The sequence below is a fragment of the Mercenaria mercenaria genome, chromosome 2 (assembly GCF_021730395.1).
Source record: "Mercenaria mercenaria strain notata chromosome 2, MADL_Memer_1, whole genome shotgun sequence".
Lineage (NCBI taxonomy): Eukaryota > Metazoa > Mollusca > Bivalvia > Venerida > Veneridae > Mercenaria > Mercenaria mercenaria.
This window is the reverse complement of record NC_069362.1, coordinates 97,866,585-97,889,576: the sequence shown is the minus strand read 5'-3', so window position 1 is coordinate 97,889,576 and position 22,992 is coordinate 97,866,585. Positions and strand designations below refer to the sequence as shown.

The 22,992-nt window shown below is 37.6% G+C and overlaps 1 protein-coding gene across 1 annotated transcript; it reads right to left on the bottom strand.

Annotated features, from left to right (window-relative positions):
• Nucleotides 1–1,818: 1,818 nt before the first annotated feature.
• LOC123564664 (40S ribosomal protein S14) lies at nucleotides 1,819–19,625 on the bottom strand. Its single transcript, XM_045358399.2, has 5 exons — nucleotides 19,553–19,625; nucleotides 7,484–7,633; nucleotides 4,920–5,081; nucleotides 4,252–4,328; nucleotides 1,819–1,941 (listed from the first exon to the last, which is right to left on the bottom strand). Exons 2-5 carry the CDS (start codon nucleotides 7,630–7,632, stop codon nucleotides 1,874–1,876), a joined length of 456 nt encoding a protein of 151 aa, XP_045214334.1. The 5' UTR covers nucleotide 7,633; nucleotides 19,553–19,625; the 3' UTR covers nucleotides 1,819–1,873.
• Between the last annotated feature and the right edge of the window lie 3,367 nt (nucleotides 19,626–22,992).

The following is a 22,992-nucleotide window of genomic DNA, read 5'->3' as shown; positions in this document are numbered from 1 at the left end:
TTCATGCAAAAAGTTAACATTGGCCCCTGTGACCTTGACCTTTGACCTGGTTACCCCAAAGTCATTAGAGGTGGTGTACTCAATAAGTACTATCAGCATGTGAAGTTTGAAGTTCCTGGGTGCAATGGTTCGCGAGTAAAGTGCCTTTATACAAAAAGTTAACGTGACTAACGAACGAACGAACGAACTAACAAACGAACGGACAGTTGAAAACTAATATGCCTCCCTTTGGGGGCATAAAAATTCTTACAAGGTACAGATATGTCAAAAAACACCTAAAAATTGGAGATACCATCCATGTTGTACCACAGAAAAGTGGTCTCATTTTTTTCCTACAGCCAATAATAAAAAGGTTACTAAATAAGCTATTTATAGTACCATAAAAGGGAAATTATTGTAAGTGAACAAAAGAAGGATCTGCAAAATAAAAACGAGAGCACTGCAATGCAACACAAATGCAGAGCAATATACACACAAAACGAAGTCATATGACCTTTGACCCCCAAGTGTGACCTTGACCTTGAAGTGAGCCATCCGAAACATGCGCTCTGCACGTCGTTTCGATGAGGTGAACATTTGTGTCAGATTTCTTTGAAATCCTTCAAGGGGTTCAAGAGTTACAGAGCGGAAGGGAAATTGCTAACCAATAGACAGACAGACACCGAGGTGATAACATAATACGTCCCTTCGGGCGTATAAAAAGGAATTGAGATCTTATGGTGATACAAGTTGTGTGCAAGTTTGATTAAAATCAAATCATAAATGAAGCTGCTATTGTGCAGACAAGGTCAAAATAACTAATAAAGGCCCTTTCAGGGGCCATAACTCTGGAACCCATTATGGGATCTGGCCAGTTCAAGAAAGGAATCAATATCTTATGGTGAAACAAGTTTTGTGCAAGGTTGATTAAATTCAAATTATAAATGAAGCTGCTGTTGTGCAGACAAGGTCAAAATAACTAATTCTGGCCCTATCAGGGGCCATAACTCTGGAACCCACAAAAGAATCTGGCTAGTTCAAGAAAGGAACCAAGATCTGGTGGTGATACAAGTTTTGTGCAAGTTTGGTTACAATCAAATCATAAATGAAGCTGCTTTTGTACAGACAAGGTCAAAATAGCTAATTTTGGCCCTTTCAGGGGCCATAACTCTGGAACCCATTAAGGGATCTGGCCGGTTCAAGAAAGGAATCGAGATCTTATGGTGACACAAGTTTTGTGCACGTTTGATTAAATTCAAATTATAAATGAAGCTGCTATTGTGCAGACAAGGTCAAAATAGCTAATTCTGGCCCTTTCAGGGGCCATAACTCTGGAACCCATAAAGGAATCTGACCAGTTCAAGAAAGGAACCAAGATCTTATGGTGATACAAGTTGTGTCCAAGTTTGGTAAAAATCAAATCATAAATGAAGCTGCTGTTGTGCAGACAAGGTCAAAATAGCTAATTTTGGCAATTTCACGGGCCATAACTCTGGAACCCATAACGGGATCTGGCCAGTTCAAGAAAGGAACCAAGATCTTATGGTGATACAAGTTGTGTCCAAGTTTGGTAAAAGTCAAATCATAAATGAAACCACTATCGTGCAGACAAGAAATTGTTGACGGACGCACAGACGACGGACGAGGGGTGATCACAAAAGCTCACCTTGTCACTATGCGACAGGTGAGCTAATAAAGTTTGTTAAGTGCAGGGGCTGAATGTCTCAAGTTACTGATTGCAAAATGAATGGTCTTTTGACGGACGTCAACAACCGACATGAACAAATCAATATGCACCCCTCTTCAAAAGGCAAGCATAAATCTAACACCAACAAAATAGTATTTTCTATTTTTTTCTCTTTGCAGTAAATGTAGCTACAGAACAATGACAAATTTACAATCTGCGACCACGACGACCACCCTTCCTTCTTGTGCTGTCTGAGGGAATTGGGGTAACATCCTCTGAAAAGTAGAATTGAACATTTGAGAAATTCAGTACAAGGCCAGATAAATATGATCAAGACTTCAATTTTTTTTGTGGACATTCTTCAAACTAGAAAATGCTTTTGTAAAAAAGCGCATGTCTCCCCCAATGCAAAGTCCTATAGGCAAGAAGTCAATAGGGGTCAGGAGCGAAAGTCAAAGAGACACTGATGGTTGGCTGCAATAGGGATCATCTACTTGGCATGTCCAGTCATCCCACTAAATTTCAACACTCTTGGCCTAGTGGTTCTCAAGTCACTGTTCAGGCTCCTGTGACCTTGACCTTTGATCAAGTGACCTCAAAGTAAATAGGGGTCATCTACTCTGCATGTCCAATCATCCTATTAAGTTTCAACATTGTAGGTCAAGTGGTTCTCAAGTTATTTCCAAAAAATGATTTTACATGAACAGGCCACTGTTCAGGCTCCTGTGACCTTGACCTTTGATCAAGTGACCCCAAAATCAATAGGGGTCATCTACTCTGAATGTTCAATCATCCTATGAAGTTTCAACATTCTGGGTCAAGTGGTTCTTAAGTTATTGATCGGAACTGGTTATCAATGTTCAGGCCCCTGTGACCTTGACCTTTAACGGAGTGATCTCAAAAACATTAGGGGTCATTTACTCTGCATGAACAATCATCCTATGAAGTTTCAACATTCTGGGTTGAGAGGTTTTCAAGTTATTGATTGGAAATGGTTTTCCATGTTCAGGCCCCTGTGGCCTTGACCTTTAACAGAGTGACCCTAAAATCGTTAGGGGTCATCTACTCTGCATGACCAATCATCCTATTAAGTTTCAACATTCTGGGTCAAGTGGTTCTCAAGTTACTGACCGGAAATGGTTTTGAATGGTCAGGCCCCTGTGACCTTGACCTTTAATGGAGTGACCCCAAAATCTTCAACATTCTGGGTCAAGTGGTTCTCTAGCTATTGATCGGAAATGGTTTTCAATGTTCAAGCCCCTGTGACCTTGACCTTTGACGGTGTGACCCCAAAAACAATAGGGGTCGTCTACTCCAGCAGCCCTACAACCCTATGAAGTTTGAAGGTTCTAGGTCAAATGGTTCTCCAGTTATTGCTCGGAAATGAAGTGTGACGTACGGACGGACAGGGCAAAAACAATATGTCTCCTGGGGGAGACATAATTTTGTGATGTCAATAATAATGAGAAATAAATAGGAAGTGCAGTGCCATTATCTGTGACCATAACAGTACAGAGTCAGTGACTGGGAAAGAAATTTTGTCCATGGGACAATGGCTCGTCATACACAATAAATTATGTGACATTTAAAAATTTTATGTGACATTCAGAAATTTCTATGGGACAATTGCGACTTGTAAACTAGGAACTGGCATTGTAGTATGTACACATTTCAGATTAAAGAAGCTCTCAGTAAAAAACAAATATAGTAACTAAAACTGTAACGGCTTCACAACTTGTCAATAAAGAAAATTATTGAAAACTGACAAAAAATGAAAGTCTAGAATAAAATACGATGTTAAAACATGTTTTTAAACACTGGAAGCACTTTGAATCTGCGCACTGAATACATTCCTTTGTGTAAGATTTGCACTATTAAATAGTTTCATCCTTTTGCATTCAATACAATTTAGCCATGTGACACAGGCCTCATCAGCACTTAAAACTTATGAGACATTTTTCATTTTTTATGTGACTATGGCTCATGTCTCATGGGTTTCCCAGTCACTGCAGAGTTCACTTCTGTGCATAACATACCTTACCATCATGCTTTGCATTTTTGTAAAGTTTCATTGGAATCCTTCACATTTTTTTAAATAAAGGATATTAAACTGACTAAATCAAACTAAAGATCCATATTCCTAAAATGGGAGCATAGACAGGACAAGAATTTTATTGTTTGAATTCTGTTCCTAGATTTATTTTCCTGGATTGACATGAAAAACACAAAATTAGTCCTTTGCAGTTAAGAATAATTTCACAGTAAGCAGGCTGCTTTACCAGTTGGTAAGTGACTGAAAAACTTCTGCACTTCAAAGGAATCAAAACCTTAGAAATTAAGCAAACCAGTTGGAAGTAATTTAAGTCATACTACTGGAACGACCGTTAATAGTGGAAGATGAAGATATACTTCTATGCATTATTTCAAAGGTGGGCCAATATATTCTGAAAGCCTCCTAAATGACTTCCTTAAATTCAATAATATTAAAACTAGTAAGGATTTGAATTCAAAGTGCAGCACTCAGAGGCTTGTGTTTCAAAACCTTCACTTTATACCTAAGCAAATGAGACCCTGTTATATCTTACCGATTCTGCCAATCTTCATTCCGGATCTGGCCAAAGCCCTCAAAGCAGACTGTGCTCCTGGTCCTGGGGTCTTTGTCCTGAAAAACAACATCAGACAAGATAAATTATACAGAACACAAGTGAAAAAGTTTTTCTGTTTGTTTGATACAAGTGTAATGCCATGTTTCAGTTATGTAAACAGCTGTAACGTCAACTAACCAGTTTTCCTTGACTCTGTATAACAGTACTAAGTTGTTCTCCACAAAGTAACTGGCAAGTTCCCTAAATGAATCAGAGCCAGAGGACAATTTCACAAATGGTTTCAGATTAACTAATTTTTGCCTAAATGTCAGAGAACATTTTGTTTGCCAACAAACTGATTTGTAACTCTCTTTGATTCTCAAGATTTTTTTTTTTCAAATATGAAGTGAAGAGACCGCCATTTACTTTTGATAAAGGTTGCAGTATAATGTTGAACCATCTTGCTTCCTTAGTCTGTTTGGAAAAGCAGTATACGCAGTCGTCAATGATTACCATTTCATCCAAATGCTGAGCCTCAGTTTAATACTATGAAGTATGTAGGGCTGCAAGGTCCAGTAATACTATTCTGTTTCCTACCAGTTGAAAGGCCACAATACTTTTCATAATTCTGTGAAAGCTATGATAGCAGCAACAACTAATGAACTGACCTGTTTCCTCCAGTAGCCCTCAATTTAATGTGAAGGGCTGTAATTCCAAGGTTTTTGCATTTTTCAGCTACATCTTGGGCTGCCAACATAGCAGCATATGGTGAAGCTTCATCTCTGTCAGCCTTCACTTTCATACCACCAGTCACACGAGCAATAGTTTCCCTACAAGAAAGTAATTTTTATTTATTTCAACTTTTACAATGGTTTTCAAAATTCACTGACAGTTCTCACATGGGATTTGGGCAAGTAATTGATTTAACAAGTAATACAATGGCAATGCTGTCCATATACAGGGCTTGAAACATCTCATCCACTCATAAATACAAGTAGAAATCGGCTCCAGGTGAGTGTAACCTGCTATAGTACTCGTCAAGCAGGAAAAGTGTGTTTTTTTTTTTATCAAAAGTGTAATATCCAATTAAAACGGAGCCGTGCAGAAACCAGATAGCTAAAAGACCTAAAACAGAATTTGATATTTGTTGATAACACTAACAAGAGGGTCATGATGACCCTGGATCACTCACTTGAGTAATATGAGCTACATGTTTCAAATGTCAAACGGATGATAAAATATTAAGAAAGTCAGTAGGTCATATTCATGGTCAATGAAATTCAGTTTTACGATTGGTGTGCAAAACTGTGTATGTCATCAAAACTTCAAGGCTGTATCTTAAAGAACAGGAAAGTAGGTCAGTAGGTCAAGGTCACAGTTAAGTGACATCATATTACGTGGGGTCATCAGGTAATTATATTTAATTATATATTAAGTGACCCCAGGGCAGGGCCTCTTTTAACCCCAGGGTTATAATTTGAACAATTTTGGTAGACGACTACTAGACATTGCATCATACCAAATACCAAAAGCCTAGGTCATATGGTTTCAGACAAGAGGATTTTTAAAGTTTTTACCTATTTAAGTCTATATAAAACTTTGGACCCCCAGGGCAGGGCCTCTTTTTACCCCAGGGGTACAATTTGAACAATTTTGGTTGAGGACCATAAGACAATGCTACAAACCAAATATCAAAGGTCTAAGTGTTGTGGTTTCAGAGAAGATTTTTAAACTTTTTTTTTCCTATATAAGTCTATGTAAAAGTTGGGACCCCTGGGGCAGGGCCATATTTGACCCTAGGGGAATAATTTGAACAATCTTGGTAGAGGACCACTAGATGATGCTACATACCAAATATCAAAGCCCTAGACTGTGTGGTTTTGTACATGAAGATTTTTTAAAGTTTTCCCTATATAAGTCTATATAAACCATGCGACCCACGGGGCGGGGGCCATATTTGACCCCAGGGGGATAATTTGAATAATTTTGGTAGAGGACCACTAGATGATGCTACACACCAGGTATCAAAGCCCTAGGCCCTGTGGTTTTGGACAAGAAGATTTTCAAAGTTTTCCCTATATAAGTCTATATAAACCATGTGACCCTAGGGGCGGGGCCATATTTGACCCTAGGGGGATAATTTGAACAATTTTGGTAGAGGACCAATAGATAATGCTACAAACCAGATATCAAAGCCCTAGGCCCTGTGGTTTTGGACAAGAAGATTTTTAAAGTTTTTCCTTTTGGTTGCCACGACAGACATTGAGCGGTCACAAATGCTCACCATGAGCCTTTGGCTCAGGTGAGCTAAAAATGATTAATCCATCCCTCTCCAATCCATTACCGCATTATAATAATATCACCAGTATAATATTACCAGTATCTAGACAATGTCAAAAACAAGATTCAAGTAGGCCTATGCATGGTGTTTAACAGACTTTAAAATAGGCACTGTCTTCTTTTAATAGAGAATTGCAGTACCAGTACAAATTATAGACAGAGTGAAAATTCTTGGCAGTTCCTCTTGTAGGATGAGTTGCTTTAAGAACGAACCCTGGTATAATTTTTAATCAATTTCCTGTATTTTCGAAAGGTAGTCCGACCAAATGTTATAAGGATTTTTACAATGGCTGTCGTCAGCAAAAACTGTGAAATCAGTAATATCCGACTGTGAGGAATTCATTTCCATGGATTTTGTAATTGTGTAAATCAACAAGAATTCAATCCTACAAAGAAAATTCTCATTTACAGTTGAAACTTAAAATTTACTGCCAACAAAATTAAATGATTTTACAGTTCCCTCATCGAGCTCATCAGTATTTACATTGATCGAAATTTTGCAGCCACAGAACCTATGCATTCTACAATTACTTAACACTGTTGTCAGTTTCAGTGTAACAGTGACCACTACCTTTTATACCAACCTAATTTTGCCCAAATCAAACAAGTCAAAGTATTCTACAACATGATGCAAAATAATATACTCCATCTTCTTCAAAGTTGGGTGTAAAACAGAGGATTACATATAGATCTAGTACAAACTTCCCACTATTTTATTTTTGACATTCCACTTAAATGTTGATTCAAATTGTTTCAACATACATGACATATGGACAAGTACTGCCTTGTTGAGAACTTTTAATTCTAACGCTTCAAATTCTATGATATCAAAAAAAATCAGTGTTCAATCACTTTCTAAGTAACAATGCAACATATACTTGTAAGAACTTACTTTCCCGATAGATCTGTAACATGGACAAAAGTGTCGTTGAAACTGGCAAATATGTGAGCCACACCAAACACATTTTCCCCATCTTTAACTTGGGGTCCCAAAGTGACCTGCTCTTCTTGCTTTTGGGTCTTTCCCTTTCTGGGTGCCATCCTGAAAAAGAACAAGTATGTCTTCATTGCACTGATTCATTAATCTCTAATAGGGTTTTGAGCGTGACACTTCATTTTCTTATGGCAAAAATACAACAAATTGGTCACATTCGACCATATTTGACAACTGATGCCACCAAAACCCTTATAAACTCGCTTGTGACCTCACAATTAGACAACTGCAATGCTCTTTTGTATGGCGTGCCAAAATCAACAATGAGCAAACCGCAAAATGTTCAAAACACAGCTGCATGTCTTATTACGAAAACAACCCATTTTGAACATATAACACCAATCCTTAAAGATCTTCACTGGCTTCAAATATTATACAAGATAGAATCAAATACAAAATTCTCATTCAAACATTCAAGGCCTTGTATGGACAGTCGCCGGTGTATATGAGAGACTTGCTGGAGGTTTACGTGTCAACTAGAAATTAGGGCTGTCATTGATTGGGTCTTAGGCGTATCGACGATACCGATATATCAGAAGACAAATATCGACGATACATCGATATATTGATTATTAAGTTAGATTAACGACCTATTTGTTCATATGCATACAATATACCTTCCTGTAAATGCTATTTTAAGTTTTATTGCCTACTTATCATATTTCTGTTTGATTGTGTTGTATTTGTATTTATGAAATAAAAGAAATACATAAAAATTAATAACATCTTTCATTTTTATTTTGCCTTCACTCCTTTTTTGCATTTATCCAAATTTACAACTTTTTGAACTTTAGTTGTTTTTTAGGGTCTGAGTGTTTATTTGGGTAGTTTTTTTCTCTCTGTAAAATATCGATTTTTGAAAATGGGAATCGATAATCGATCGACAAAAAAATATCGTTGATACATCGATATCGTTTCTATCGATGACAGCCCTACTAGAAATCTGAGATCAGCAAGTGCAGCAACAACCCTTGTGCCACAAAAAAGTCGACTGGTTTCCTACGGTGATAGAAGTTTCAGAGTTGCTGTCGCAAAACTATGGAATTCTCTCCCCGACAATCTCAGAAAAGATTCATCACTAAATTCAGAGTTCTTGGAAACGCCGACATCGGCGTCCCTGTACGCATAATTGGTCCCAGAATACGCGCGTTTATTGCAGCTTGGGAGTCCCCAGATGCACGTTTCTGCAGTGGGACGCAAGCATTAAAACCTTGAAAATTAATTATTACATAAACCTACGAATACACAAGGTATGACTCGAGAGCAAAATATGTGGTCGAAGTTACTCGCTTGCCATCGATAGCTGCGTATATCCAATCAGCATTGCCCATTTCCACTACACCGCGCGACAGGCAGCATAATTATGTATGATGAACTCAATTACAAGTGATTGTCAGCGTGATTGCATATGCATAGGTGACAACCTTTGATTGTAAACAACGGATTACGAAGCGTTTGAAGTAACTCCGATTGTTTTCTCATGTTATAATTACCAGGCAGAATTAAAGAAATATTCAGAAAAAGTGATAGGCTTAATTATGAATGTCCGAGTAATTTTAAGATGCTGTCGATGTGGTCTTAACGTGATTATTTTTTCTGCAAAATTGCTGATGTTATGCATTATGTTGATCATAGACATACTGTACATTCTTGTATTTAAGACCAAATGTTTTAATGCTTTGCTCTTAATAAGTATTAAAATAAAAGCAGGGGGATTATGTCCAGGTAGATCAGAAACAGCAGGTTGGGGTGTGGTGGGGGGCGAGTTTGTCCAGAGGAGATTTTGTCTTACATTCATTTTTGATTGCATTTTTCACCTATTTAGTCTCACCTTAACAATATCTGGGTAAAGAATTGTGATTACAAAATGTCTGTTGGTCTACACTTAATTTGACAGTACAATAGAAGCCTGTGTTTTGACGAAACATTAAAGTCTGTCCGTCAGTCTAGTTGGGACTGCAACTTTTTCAGCTTTGGGAGTCCCAGGACTGCAACTAGAAATTGCTAGTGAGAACCCCTGCTAAATTCATTCAAAAGAGCTCTCAAAACACACCTTTTCAAAATTTCCTACAACACATAATAAATATGCTATTGTTATTTTTGTGATACAGAACTACGGTAAGTCATTCAACACTGACGAAGATCTCTTTGCTGTACAATTCATCATGTAATAAACTAAATTGGCAATTCATCCTTTACTTCATCATGTCACATTTTAAGGGTTATGACATTTTATGTGTGTGTTTTGCAAGACTTGAGTTTCACTTGAAGTTGTTCTTATGATTGCATGTCATGTTTCAGGGCCCTCGTTTGCCGATTTTTTGGGCCGAAATTCGGCCCCGTTCCCCCCTCGAAATAGTATGCTTTTTTCCCCCCGAAGTATAGAAAAATTCCCCCTTGAAAGAAAAAAAAATCAAGAAAAAAATCGATACCCGATAGTCTTAGGAGCGTCTCGTAACTTAATGAGCCTGATAAAGTTTTACTCCTTCCTCTTATCAGTCATTTTCTACAGTAAAACTATATCCACGATAAACACGTGTATTCAAAATAAACACACGCGGTCATGCCCTCCTGCCTTTGATCTTCTGCTAAATTCCCGCTCTTTATCATGTGGACATGCCACGCTGATTTTTCTTTATCAGCAAGTTACGTCACGGCGAGTGAACATAGGTAATGAGAATCAATGAAGTGTTAACATTAATTGATTAAGCGGTACCCGTATTGAGTCTGCATACTGTCAAAAAAGGCGCCAATTATTAAATTATCGTAATTAAGCGACCAGCTGATTACCGAGATTTCTTCATGTAAACTCTAAATTAGCTCATTGTTTAATGATTGTACCTTAATATCAACCAGAAAATCCACAAATTTAAATGGATTTGGAAAGTAAAAATAAGTTTAGAATGTCCGTTCACGATTCTAATTACACCCGATGACATATGCAATTTTTCCAAAATTCACTAAAAAAACTTGACTTTCAATGCAATTTTTAATGAAAAGTAGCATCATTATTTGAGGAACTATCTCTGGTTTACCTTAGTGGACCAAGTTTTCTGGCAAAAACAACATTTCAGAGGACATTCCAAAAGTGTACCAGTATCCGGATAGTACGTTTTTGGATACATTTTTACAGTGTTTTAGCACTTTTCTGCTAACAAAAAAAAATATGGAAGAAAAACCTCATCAAATTAAATTGAATTTTGATAAAAATTTATTTACAATATCAGATTATATGACCTGAAACCGAAATTATTATTATGTTATTATGATGTAACATGTTCTTGGTTTTAGTAGCTATTAATTACTTAGTATTACTTTATAAGAAAATATAGTCAATTGTATTGATGTGTTGGGGCAGGACTCTTGTATTTTGAAAAAGGACCCTTCAAAATTTGGACCCAAGGGTCCTGGGACTCTTGGGTTTCCAGGTCTAGTGGAACCCCTGGTTTTACTGATCCGTATAATACACGCGTTTTTCAGTTCCCGGGATGCGTTTATGCAAAGTTACTTCCCTTTGAAAAAAAAATGTCGCATAATGCACATCATACCGTAAAAAGATCACGGATGCAACAGGGGCGAAATGCGCAAAAAAGATTTGCTTTTTAAGCAGCATGCTCTCAAAAAAACAAACTACTGTCACGGACACCACTGTTTCATCAGGGCCAGACATGCACAATCAGGTAGATACGATGAAGGGAAGCCCTGCTCCGGCTGCTGCTGAGACAATGTCCGTGGATACTGCTAGTGCTACTGATAATGACGACATGTGAACCTCGCTTGGATATCACATAACTGATTTAATAAAAGAAAATAAAAGTTGCCTGTTTTTAATAGATTATGTTCTGTACAATACTTCAGATATATTCACATTAGTTTGATATCTGTAATACTCAACTGACCTTAATTTAAGGGGTTATGATCAGATGTCATATCTCCAGAGTGAATTCCCCCTCCCTTGAAAACAACGCGAAATTCCCCCCTCCAAGGGCCCCGGCCCCAATCCCCCAAAATGTAGAGAGGGCCCTGTGTTTTTGTGACTGAGTTTCCTACATAAATGTCACATGTTTAATTGTAAAGCGCCCCTGAACATATATTTCATATGAAAAGGGCGCTCAACAAATCTGGTATGATAATAATAATAATAAATGTTTAGGCCAAGGTATTTAAAAGTGCATGTATGCACAAGATAGCTAGCAGGCAAAAAATTACCATAAATCTTTGAACTCTCCAGTGTGACCTTGACCTTCAAGGTAGGGATATGGGTTTTGAACAGGACAAATTGCCTTGTAATGGTGTATATGCCAGGATATTTGAATATCGATAAATGCATGAAGAAGTTACAGAGCAGACAAGAACTAGATGTGTGCGTCTATACAATCTGACTAAAGTACTTCATCTAATCGAAGATCTGAGAATGACACATTCAAATTCGTCTTATGTATATTTTGGGTTTCCGATACTGCTATTTTTATTTTCGCAAATCTATTTTTATTTGAACCAATCAGACAACTTCTTTCAACAAGCATTCGGCTGAACCATCAAAATAGAGTCGAATGTCAAACAGCGAGAAAAATGTGCAGTCAGTCCAGGGCTCGAACCCGAGACCCCTCGCTTACAGGGCGAGTGCCCTACCGACTGAGCTAACCGGCTGTCTGACACCTTACGTGACCAAGTCCATACCATGACATATATCTCTCAAAACATGAGGGAATAGTCGCGTTGTGGTCGTCATAAGAATTGTAAATATGAAAAGGCAGTGGCTACTATTACGGTACCGTAATCCTAGCCTCTGGATCTAGGATTACGGAAGTTCCGTATTCCTAGACAACCCTATCAGGATAGGCTGGGATTACGGAAGTATTTTAAGAGGCATAAAGTATATGTTAGGACATGCATAAATGATGTTGTAAACTTACTTATTTCACTTAATTTTTCATGCCTGCCTTATTATTTCGTGTTTTCTATCCGCCGTTTTGGGTTAGTATAAACTTAATGGCGGCGCGCGGAAATATATTAGAAATATGAGTGCAGGGTTCGACACTAACGGTGTCCCGGGGGCCCGAGGATCCCAAATTTTGAGGAGGAACACCAACTTCTAAAAGCTGGGATTCCGGCTGGATACCTATTTGTTTGGTCAATGATATCCAAAAAGTAAAAGATAAAAACCTGTTTGAAAAATAGTTTAACCCTTTCCCACATCAAAACGTTTATCACCGTATCTATCGATTACCAAACAGAAATGTATTGACCCATGTCTATCGGTTACCCGATAGAAACGTATAATACCGATTAACGGCCATTTGAACAGAATCGTTTTATCCCGTATCTCATAATCAATCGCTTTATTTTCGTTCTTTTCCTAAAGAAACAAATTCCGGATGTTTACTAACTCAAAATATGGGATTTCGTCATCATTATTTACGTACAAGATCATGTGGTTACTATTTAAATATATCGGGTACTTTTCAAAGAAAGACACCGGGGTTTTTTCCTACATGTGCACCACGCTACGTCATGGAAAATTACTGAGAAAACTGCTTGCAACTGGCCGGTTCGCGGGACTTTCCTCGTTCTAAAAGTAACAACCATTTAACATCTAAGTATTTTTAAATGTGTTAAGTCATGAAGGTCACGCGTGATACATGCAAATTTCCCCTGAACAATAATTTGTGTTTACGATGGCTTGGAATTTATGGCCTTACACAAAGAAGTATAAAATATATTTATTTTTATAGCTCTTTGCCTTACGTAACGGGAAGTGTTAATCAAAACAGAAGGACCGCGGCTTCCAAATATTCTATGACACCCCAAGAGTTAATTGCAGCGGAAGTCAACCGTGATGTACCGACGTTTGATCATCAAAATATTACTTAATATTATCTAAAAATATTTTAATTTTTAGCACAAGAATACTGTAGTCGGTTACGAGTCTCGATCTCGGCGATCTTTTTGCACTTTCAGAAATTTTACGATCCGTTATTTTTGTAGTGTTATTCAGTTTGATGGTTGTTTTTTTTTATATAAATACTTAATGATTCCGATTCGGAAGATAAGTCTATTAACTATAAATCAAACTTTCAACATCAAAATGAAATTGTATATGAATTTCAATGTGAAAGTAATCCAAAACAGAATTTTATGCCTAAAAATATAATTCCCTTACTTTAACACTTTATATCTTCAAACCTCAAAGAGAAACTACAATAAATTTTGTATCATCGGAAATATAAATGCCAGGTTATATTAAGATTTTATATTTTAAAATATATGAAGAGAAGTCAAGAATTTCAAGATTTTTTTTTTTTGATATTATAATTTTTAGTGGTTGTCACAATAGACTTGACAATGATTATATCTATAAAATACAAGTGTCTCCAAAGTCGAGAACTTGTCTTGACATTGGCAAACATGTAAATTGATATCAGTTTGGATACATTCTAAATTAATCTTCTGTAGGAGTTAAGGTGTCAGCCACTCAATACAGAGGTTGCGGGTTCGAATCCCACTGGGGTCACGACCGTTACTTCTCATAAGACACCTGTTGTGATTGTTTTTATATATCATATTATGAGGGATCCCAAAGCCTGAGGAGGACCCCCAGATTTAAAAGTAGAGATTCCTTTGGGAACCTTGTTCAAATAAGTTAGTGTCTAACCCTGGAGTGTCAAAGTTAGATTAAAAAAATAAATTCTATACTTTGAATTTTATGATTTATAACCATATTGTATGTTATTAAAGACCATTTGTGGTGACTTGATGAAAACAAGAGGACCATGATGGTCCTGAATCGCTCACCTATCCCCACATGACCCAGTGTTGAACTGAGTATGACGTCGTTATTTCTATTATTTGACATAGTGACCTAGTTTTTGAGCACATGTGACCTAGATATCATCAAGATAAAAAATTCTGACCAATTTTCATGAAGATCCATTGAAAAATATGGCCTCTAGAGAGGCCACAAGCTTTTTCTATTAATTGACCTAATGACCTAGTTTTTGAAGGCACGTGACCCACTTTTAAACTTGACCAAGATATCATCAAGGTGAACATTCTCACCAATTTTCATGAAGATCTCGTGAAAAATATGGCCTCTAGAGAGGTCACAAGGTTTTTCTATTTTTAGACCTACTGACCTAGTTTTTGACCGCACATGACCAAGTTACGAGCCTGACCTAGATATCATCAAGCTGAACATTCTCACCAGTTTTCATGAAGATCCATTGAGAAATATGGCCTCTAGAGAGGTCACAAAGTTTTTCTATTTTTAGACCTACTGACCTAGTTTTTGACCCCACGTGACCCAGTTTCGAACCTGACCTAGATATCATCAAGGTGAACATTCTGACCAATATTCATGAAGATCTGATGAAAAATATGGCCTCTAGAGAGGTCACAAGGTTTTTCTATTTTTAGATCTACTGACCTAGTTTTTAACCCCACGTGACCCAGTTTCGAACTTGATCTAGATATCAAGGTAAACATTCTGACCAATTTTCCTGAAGATCCATTAAAAAATATGGCCTCTAGAGAGGTCACAAGGTTTTTCTATTTTTAGACCTACCAGGGCCCTCTCTACATTTTGGGGGATTGGGGCCGGGGCCCTTGGAGGGGGGAATTTCGCGTCGTTTTCAAGGGAGGGGGGAATTCATTCTGGAGATATGACATCTGATCATAACCCCTTAAATTAAGGTCAATTGAGTATTACAGATATCAAACTAATGTGAATATATCTGAGTATTGTACAGAACATAATCTATTGAAAACAGGCAACTTTTATTTTCTTTTATTAAATCAGTTGTTATGTGACATCCAATCGAGGTTCACATGTCGTCATTATCGGTAGCACTAGCAGTATCCACGGACATTGTCTCAGCAGCAGCCGAAGCAGGGCTTCCCTTCATCGTATCTACCTGATTGTGCATGTCTGGCCCTGATGAATCAGCAATGTCTGTGACAGCAGTTTTTTTTTTTTTTCGAGAGCATGCTGCTTAAAAAGCAAATTTATTTTTGTGCATTTCGCCCCTGTTGCATCCGTGATCTTTTTACGGTATGATGTGCATTATGCGACATTTTTTTTAAAGGGAAGTAACTTTGCATACACGCATCCAGGGAACTGAAAAACGCGCGTATTATACGGATCAGTAAAACCAGGGGTTCCACTAGACCTGAAAACCCAAGAGACCCGGGACCCTTGGGTCCAAATTTTGAAGGGTCCTTTTTCAAAATACAAGAGTCCTGCCCCAACACATCGATACAATTGACTATATTTTCTTATAAAGTAATACTAGGTAATTAATAGCTACTACAACCAAGAACATGTTACAGCATAATAACAATTTCTGTTTAAGGTCATATAATCTCATATTGTAAATAAATTTTTATCAAAATTCATTTTAATTTGATGAGGTTTTTCTTTAATATTTTGTTTGTTAGCAGAAAAGTGCTAAAACTCTGTAAAAATGTATCCAAAAACGTACTATCCGGATACTGGTACACTTTTGGAATGTCGTCTGAAATGTTATTTTTGCCAGTTAACTTGGTCAACTAAGGTAAACCAGAGATAGTTCCTCAAATAATGATGCTACTTTTCATTAAAAATTGCATTGAAAGTCAAGTTTTTGTAGTGAATTTTGGAAAAATTGCTATGTCACCGGGTGTAATTAGAATCATGAACGGACATTCTAAACTTCTTTTTACTTTCCAAATTCATTTAAATTTGTGGATTTTCTCGTTGATATTAAGGTACAATCATTAAACAATGATCTAATTTAAAGTTTGCATGAAGAAATCATGCAGGACACTTTTCATATGCTCGGTAATCAGCTGGTGGCTTAATTACGATAATAATTGGCGCCTTTTTTGACAGTATGCAGGCTCAATAGGAGAGATCGTGTTTGTAAACAAATCCATTGTATTTTCTATTTTTAGAACTGATAAGACAAAGACCGGGTGGCAGACGCCGAGCGTCCATGTTTTTTTGTAAACAGTGATGTTTTTCTAACGGCTTAAACTTTCTTAAAACACAAATAATATCAATAATTTTTTGATCAATGGAAAGTGTATAAAACAAGCAATTTATTGATTACTTTTGATTATAATTTCGAAATTAAATGGATTAATTATGAACGCTTAACTTACAGTGTTTTTTCAAAAAGTTTGGAGGATCGCTACGCCGCTATTAAAATCTTATGTCATTTAAAACGGTTATTCATTTTAAAAAGATATTTAAATGGGAAAATATGAAAATCGTAAGCATTTCAAAACTTTTTGAATTTTTAAAATCCATAAATGAGCGAAAAAGTTATTAAAAATTAAAAATTCAGATCCCATACACAAACGATGTAAAAACATTTGTTTTACCCACCACCAGATAAACAGGTATTTATGCGTGACGTCATGGCGATCTCTCCTATACGGGTAACGCTTTATCAATTAATGTTAACACTTCATTGATTCTCATTACCTATGTTCACTCGTCGTGACGTAACTTGCTGATAAAAAAAAATCAGCGTGGCATGTCCACAAGATAAAGGGCGGGAATTTAGCAGAAGATCAAAGGCAGGAGGGCATGACCGCGAGTGTTTATTTTGAATACACGTGTTTATCGTGGACATAGTTTTACTGTAGGAAATGACTGATAAGAGGAAGGATTATCAAAGGTAAATGTCTCCGGGTCCCGAGTAATGCACAGGCAATTATCATGCCGGATCCTTTGAGCGTCTTTTAAAAATCTCCCGGACCTGGGTTCCCGGGTCAAATGGAACCCCTGAGTAAAACTTTATCAGGCCCATTAAGTTATGAGATGCTCCTAAGACTATCGGGTGTCGATTTTTTTCTTGATTTTTTTTTCTTTCGAGGGGGAATTTTTCTACACTTTGGGGGAATAAAACATATTATTTCGAGGGGGGAACGGGGCCGAATTTCGGCCCCAAAAATCGGCAAACGAGGGCCCTGCCTACTGACCTAGTTTTTGACCGCTGGTGACCCAGTTTCGAAACTGACCTAGATATCATCAAGGTGAACATTCTGACTAATTTTCATGAAGATCCATTGAGAAATATGCCCTCTAGAGAGGTCACAAGGTTTTTCTATTTTTAGACCTAATGACCTAGTTTTTCATCCAACATGACCCAGTATCGAACTTGACCTAGATATCATCAAGGTGAACATTCTGACCAATATTCATGAAGATCTCATGAAAAATATGGCCTCTAGAGAGATCACAAGGTTTTTCTATTTTTAGATCTACTGACCTAGTTTTTACCCCCACGTGCCCCAGTTTCGAACTTGACCTAGATATCATCAAGCTGAACATTCTCACAAATTTTCATGAAGATCCATTGAGAAATATGGCCTCTAGAGAGGTCACAAGGTTTTTCTATTTTTAGACCTAATGACCTAGTTTTTGACCCCACGTGACCCAGTTTCGAACTTGACCTAGATATTATCAAGGTGAACATTCTGACCAATATTCATGAAGATCTCATGAAAAATATGGCCTCTAGAGAGGTCACAAGGTTTTTCTATTTTTAGACCTACTGACCTAATTTTTGACCCCACGTAACCCAGTTTCGAACTTGACCTAGATATCATCAAGGTGAACATTCTGACCAATTTTCATGAAGATCTTGTGAAATATATGGCCTCTAGAGAGGTCACAAGGTTTTTCTATTTTTAGACCTACTGACCTAGTTTTTGATGGCACGTGACCCAGTTTCGAACTTGACCTAGATATCATCAAGGTGAACATTCTGACCAACTTTCATAAAGATCCCATGAAAAATGTGACCTCTAGAGTGGTCACAAGCAAAAGTTTACGCACGCACGCACGCACGGACGACGCGCAATCACAAAAGCTCACCTTGTCACTTTGTGACAGGTGAGCTAAAAATGCAGGTATATATGAAACATAGATAATTCTATATTTCCGCCCACCGCCATTAAGATTATACTAACCCAAAACGGCCGATCGATAGCACGAAATATTTAGTGAAATTAAGTGAAATGAGTAAGTTTACAATGTCATTTATGCATGTCCTAACATAAATTTGATGCCTCTTAAATACTTCCATAATCCTAGCCTATTCTCATAGGGCTGTCTAGGAATACGGAACTCCTGTTATCCTAGAACCGGAGGCTAGGATTACGGTACCGTAATAGTAGCCACTGCCATATGAAAAACCCAGGCTAAATATAGATTTTTTAAACTTCTACTTTCACATAAAAAATGTTGTAAGTAAGGCTCTGATTGGCTAGTGGAAGGGTCATCAGAACCAATAGCACGTCTTCAGATCCAATGTGCGTAGCGTTAATTGGAGCTATAGGACATGTGTGCCTCCACTTCCTGCCACTGTACATGGTTTCATGACCATAACAGTATCAATGAGTTTTTGTAAGATACAATCATAAATGCAATGTCACAAACTTTCAAACATTGACGTAAGACAAGGACCTCTGGTCTAGCAGAATGAAATCCCAAAGAGAACACAAGGTACACAATTTCTCTGGTCAAGAACTAAATACATGGTTCACAAACTTCAATGCCCTTCATGGATGTTAGACTAAGTCATGGGTCACAACTCATTCGGACTGAAAATGAAATAAAAACACTAAGGGTGCTCACATGTTGAATAATATTCCTACATGGTTTCACGACTCCGTGATATATTTTTTAGGATGATACAAGGCCCTTAAGACATTGACAGCTATGTGGGTTATACCTTAAATGTACAGCTTCACATACTGAAGTTTCGCTGATCAATTTCCAGCGACAGACACTGGATAAGAAATGGTGCTAGGACCGATTTTACATTCAAATACGCTTACAAATGTCAACATGAATTTAAGAAATTGCAGTACAGTTGTAGGGTTTATACAGAATAATTTTATTCTAAACGATAAAAATACCAATTTATTGTTTATACTAAGCAGATTGGTTCGATTTCAAAATGTAATTTACAGCACCTCTGAAATTTCGGATGTTTTTGGTTAAAAGGAAGTAGTAAAAAGGAAGTAGCAAACTGGTACAAAAAGCGCATCGAAGGAAATAACCGGAACGAGCTCTAAAACCGCTTTTCCTTGATTTACCGAGTACTTTATTCAACGAGTGTAAGAAAATCAATGTGAAACCCAAATATAATATTCTTTAGTCGCATGTTAGCTAGTTTTCCTGTAATTCATAATTTAACATACCCAAAACATTGCGGAATGATATTAATTTAACTTGGGTAATGATTTCATTTTACTAGCACTTTTAAACTCCCTGTGTAAAATCTTTAACTTTAACTAAGGTTAAAGTGTTAAATCCATAAAACTGTAACAGTCTAAGGAAAAATGTGCAGCCTCGGCTTGGACTCGAACCTCGGACCTTTGGCTTACCGTGCCAACGCTCTACCAATAGAGCTACCGAGACCACCCAATACGAGAACCACTACAGAATATTTCAATGAAACTTCAAATCTTTGTTGTTTGCAGCATCGTCTAGGGCATGTGCAGTCAAAAATCTAATTTGATTTCTTAAACAGTGTTAAAATAATTTGTAAATTCACTATATGTTCATTGTAAAAATAGTTTGTTTTACCGAAGTGGTAACTGGCAGGTACTTGAAAATGCAGCTCTCTGAGTGGTCAGTTAAAACCCCTGATGTCATGATAAAGTTATGAATATCAGAATTGCCTCTTTTTTAAACATTTTGAAATCAAAATAGAACAAGAGTGTCAGACTGTCACAAAATACGCCCGTCTAAATATTCAGTTATGTATCATAAAGGTAATAATGTTGATGTTGTATGCCTTGTTAACCCCCCAAAAGAGTAAGAAGGAATCAAGGTATTTGCGAGGTTCCATGTGGGATGAAATTGAAAATCGGATCAAAACTGTTTGAATGGACAAGGCTAATTTCGCAGATTTCGAGTAATTCAACGGCCATAATCCAAGAGTGTTTGGGGCGATTTGGGTGGTTATCGAACTTGGCCGAGATATTATGCCCACAAACATTGCCACCAAGTTTGGTGAAGATCGGATGAAAACTGTCCGACTTAAAGCGGACAAGGCTGAATTCGCACTTTTTCGAGTAATTCAAGGGCCATAATCCAAGAGTGCCTGGGGCGATTTGGGTGGTTATCGAACTTGGCCGAGATATTATGCCCACAAACATTATCAGCAAGTTTGATGAAGATCGGATGAAAACTGTTCGACTAAAAGAGCGGACAAGGCTAAATTCGCAGTTTATCGAGTCATTCAAGGACCCTAATCCAAGGGTGCCTGGAGCGATTTGGTTGGTTATCGAACTTGGCCGAGATATTATGCCCACAAACATTGTCAGCAAGTTTGTCTTACAATATGTAGGTTCCTGGCAAACTGGACAGAAAATGGTTCATATATGACTTAGAGAGTGGACATGCTTTTGGACGCCGACCGCTGCCCGCCCGTCCGCCGTCACCTAACTCGACATAAACGTAAATGTTGAAGGCTCGGTTTGATTGAGCCTGTTTATGGACGGTAGTGGAAATGCAAGCTACCGTTCACACCCTCTAGCCCGGGGTTGAGCAGAACTCAACATTTACACATGTTATAAGTACAAGAATAAAATTTCGAGACATCTGCAGATGTATTCATACGGCGGTGCACGTGGAACTTTCAATGCTGCACAGGATGCAGTTCCATGAAAAGTGGCGTATGATCCCCAGTTAAAATAATAGCTTAGCCATAAACGAGAAAACAATGAGCAGAACTAAACAAACTGTAATTTAGAGGGGATCTGTGGTTATGGAGCCTACATATCACAGAAACTGCCAAAAGACAAAAAGAACAAGCAAATTCGATGAATTGGTATTCCCCGCCGTATGGGTTTGTGTTGAGGAATGGCAAAGAAATATATCCGGCAAAAAGTTAAGGATGTTACTAAGAAGAAAATAATTTCATTATATTTCAACTTAAAAGAGCAGAAGTCCTTAAGAGAACACAATCAAGAAAGAAATCTGGAACATGGGTGGTGACGGAGTGGGGATAGGGGTGGGGGCGGCGGGTGGTGGTGGGGGGGGGGGGAGAGGGTTACAACTTCACATGTTGATAAATATTCATGGAAGGTTTGAAAAATTAAAATAAGGAATAAAAAGAAAATTTTGGGTGGGGTGAGTGGCATGACCGGGGTGGAGGGGGTGACTGGATGGAGTAGCGAGGTGGTGGAAGGGTACAACTTTGCATGTTGATAAATATTCATGGGACGTTTAAGATTTAATGAGAAAAAAAAGAAAAAAAATGTATGGGGGTGGGGATGGGTGTGATCAGGGCGGTAGGGTGACCGGGTGTGGGTACACAACTTCACATGTGGATAATAAATGTTCATGGAAAAAAATTAAAGAAGTTTAATGAAATTCTACCAATTGGTTAGTTTGTTATGTACAAATATGTGGATTTTTTAACAATCAAAGGGCAATAACTTTGAAGTTACTATAGAGATCCTCACATCCTGACGAAATTTAGTGTGTACTACCACATTATGGTGATCTAAATTTAATTCAACTTTGATATTTCTAGGTTAAATATGTCACAAGCTATGAAGCAAAAATTGCCATTTTTACAGTACCCTATATAGTTAACACAAGAAATTACTAAGGACCATAACTATGGTGTTTTTTTTTTTGGGGGGGGGGGGGGGGGCAATTTGACTGAAACTTGACAGGCCGCATTTACCTATAGTGGTGAACATGTAGGTGAAGTTTTATTTAAATATTCCAAACGGACGGACGGACGGAAGACCCCAAACTATATCCCTCCACCTTCGGTGGGGGATACAAAGCAGGTACCATATCCAAGGGGTGATTAAACAATACCCAAAGCTATCAAAGCGGGAGTATTGGAACTACCCAAGCCAAAATGGTCAAGCTGAAAAAAAAATAACTGTACACTAACAGAAAATAAATTTCGTGCTGAACGATCTGCAGAGATCAAAATATAACAACTCTGATAATTCGACGGATCTGCTCTATTCTAAGTCCACCCGCCCATCTCAGTTTGGAGAGCGCAAATCTATGGATTGTGGTGTCGGAAGTCCGATCCCTGGGTGAAGTATGCGTTATCAGTGATAATTGAAATGAGTCTGAAAGTATTGTTCTCCCCCATTTTTTCTTCTGGAGAAGTTGGCATTTACTTGGGGAGGATAGATTAGTACTGAATAGAATCCAGGAACATTGGTTAGGTTAACAGCCCGACATTACATAATAGAAATACTTATGAAACTAAGAACAAACAAATCTTCTATGCTAAGGTAGATTTTCACATTTACATAAAAATCTACAATGTAGAAGTTATTTAAGCTCTGATCTTTGAAAACTTAAGAATGTACTTTTTAAAAAATGGACAAATAAAACAGATAGGATCGTGTATTTGATTTCTTTGATAGAC

Coding starts and splice junctions, on each gene's coding strand:
- LOC123564664 (XM_045358399.2), bottom strand. CDS start 7,632: ATGGCACCCAGAAAGGGAAAGACCCAAAAGCAAGAAGAGCAGGTCACT. Junction 5,082..7,483: donor GTTACAGATCTATCGGGAAA/GTAAGTTCTTAC, acceptor ACTTTCTTGTAG/GGAAACTATTGCTCGTGTGA. Junction 1,942..4,251: donor AATGAAGATTGGCAGAATCG/GTAAGATATAAC, acceptor TCTACTTTTCAG/AGGATGTTACCCCAATTCCC.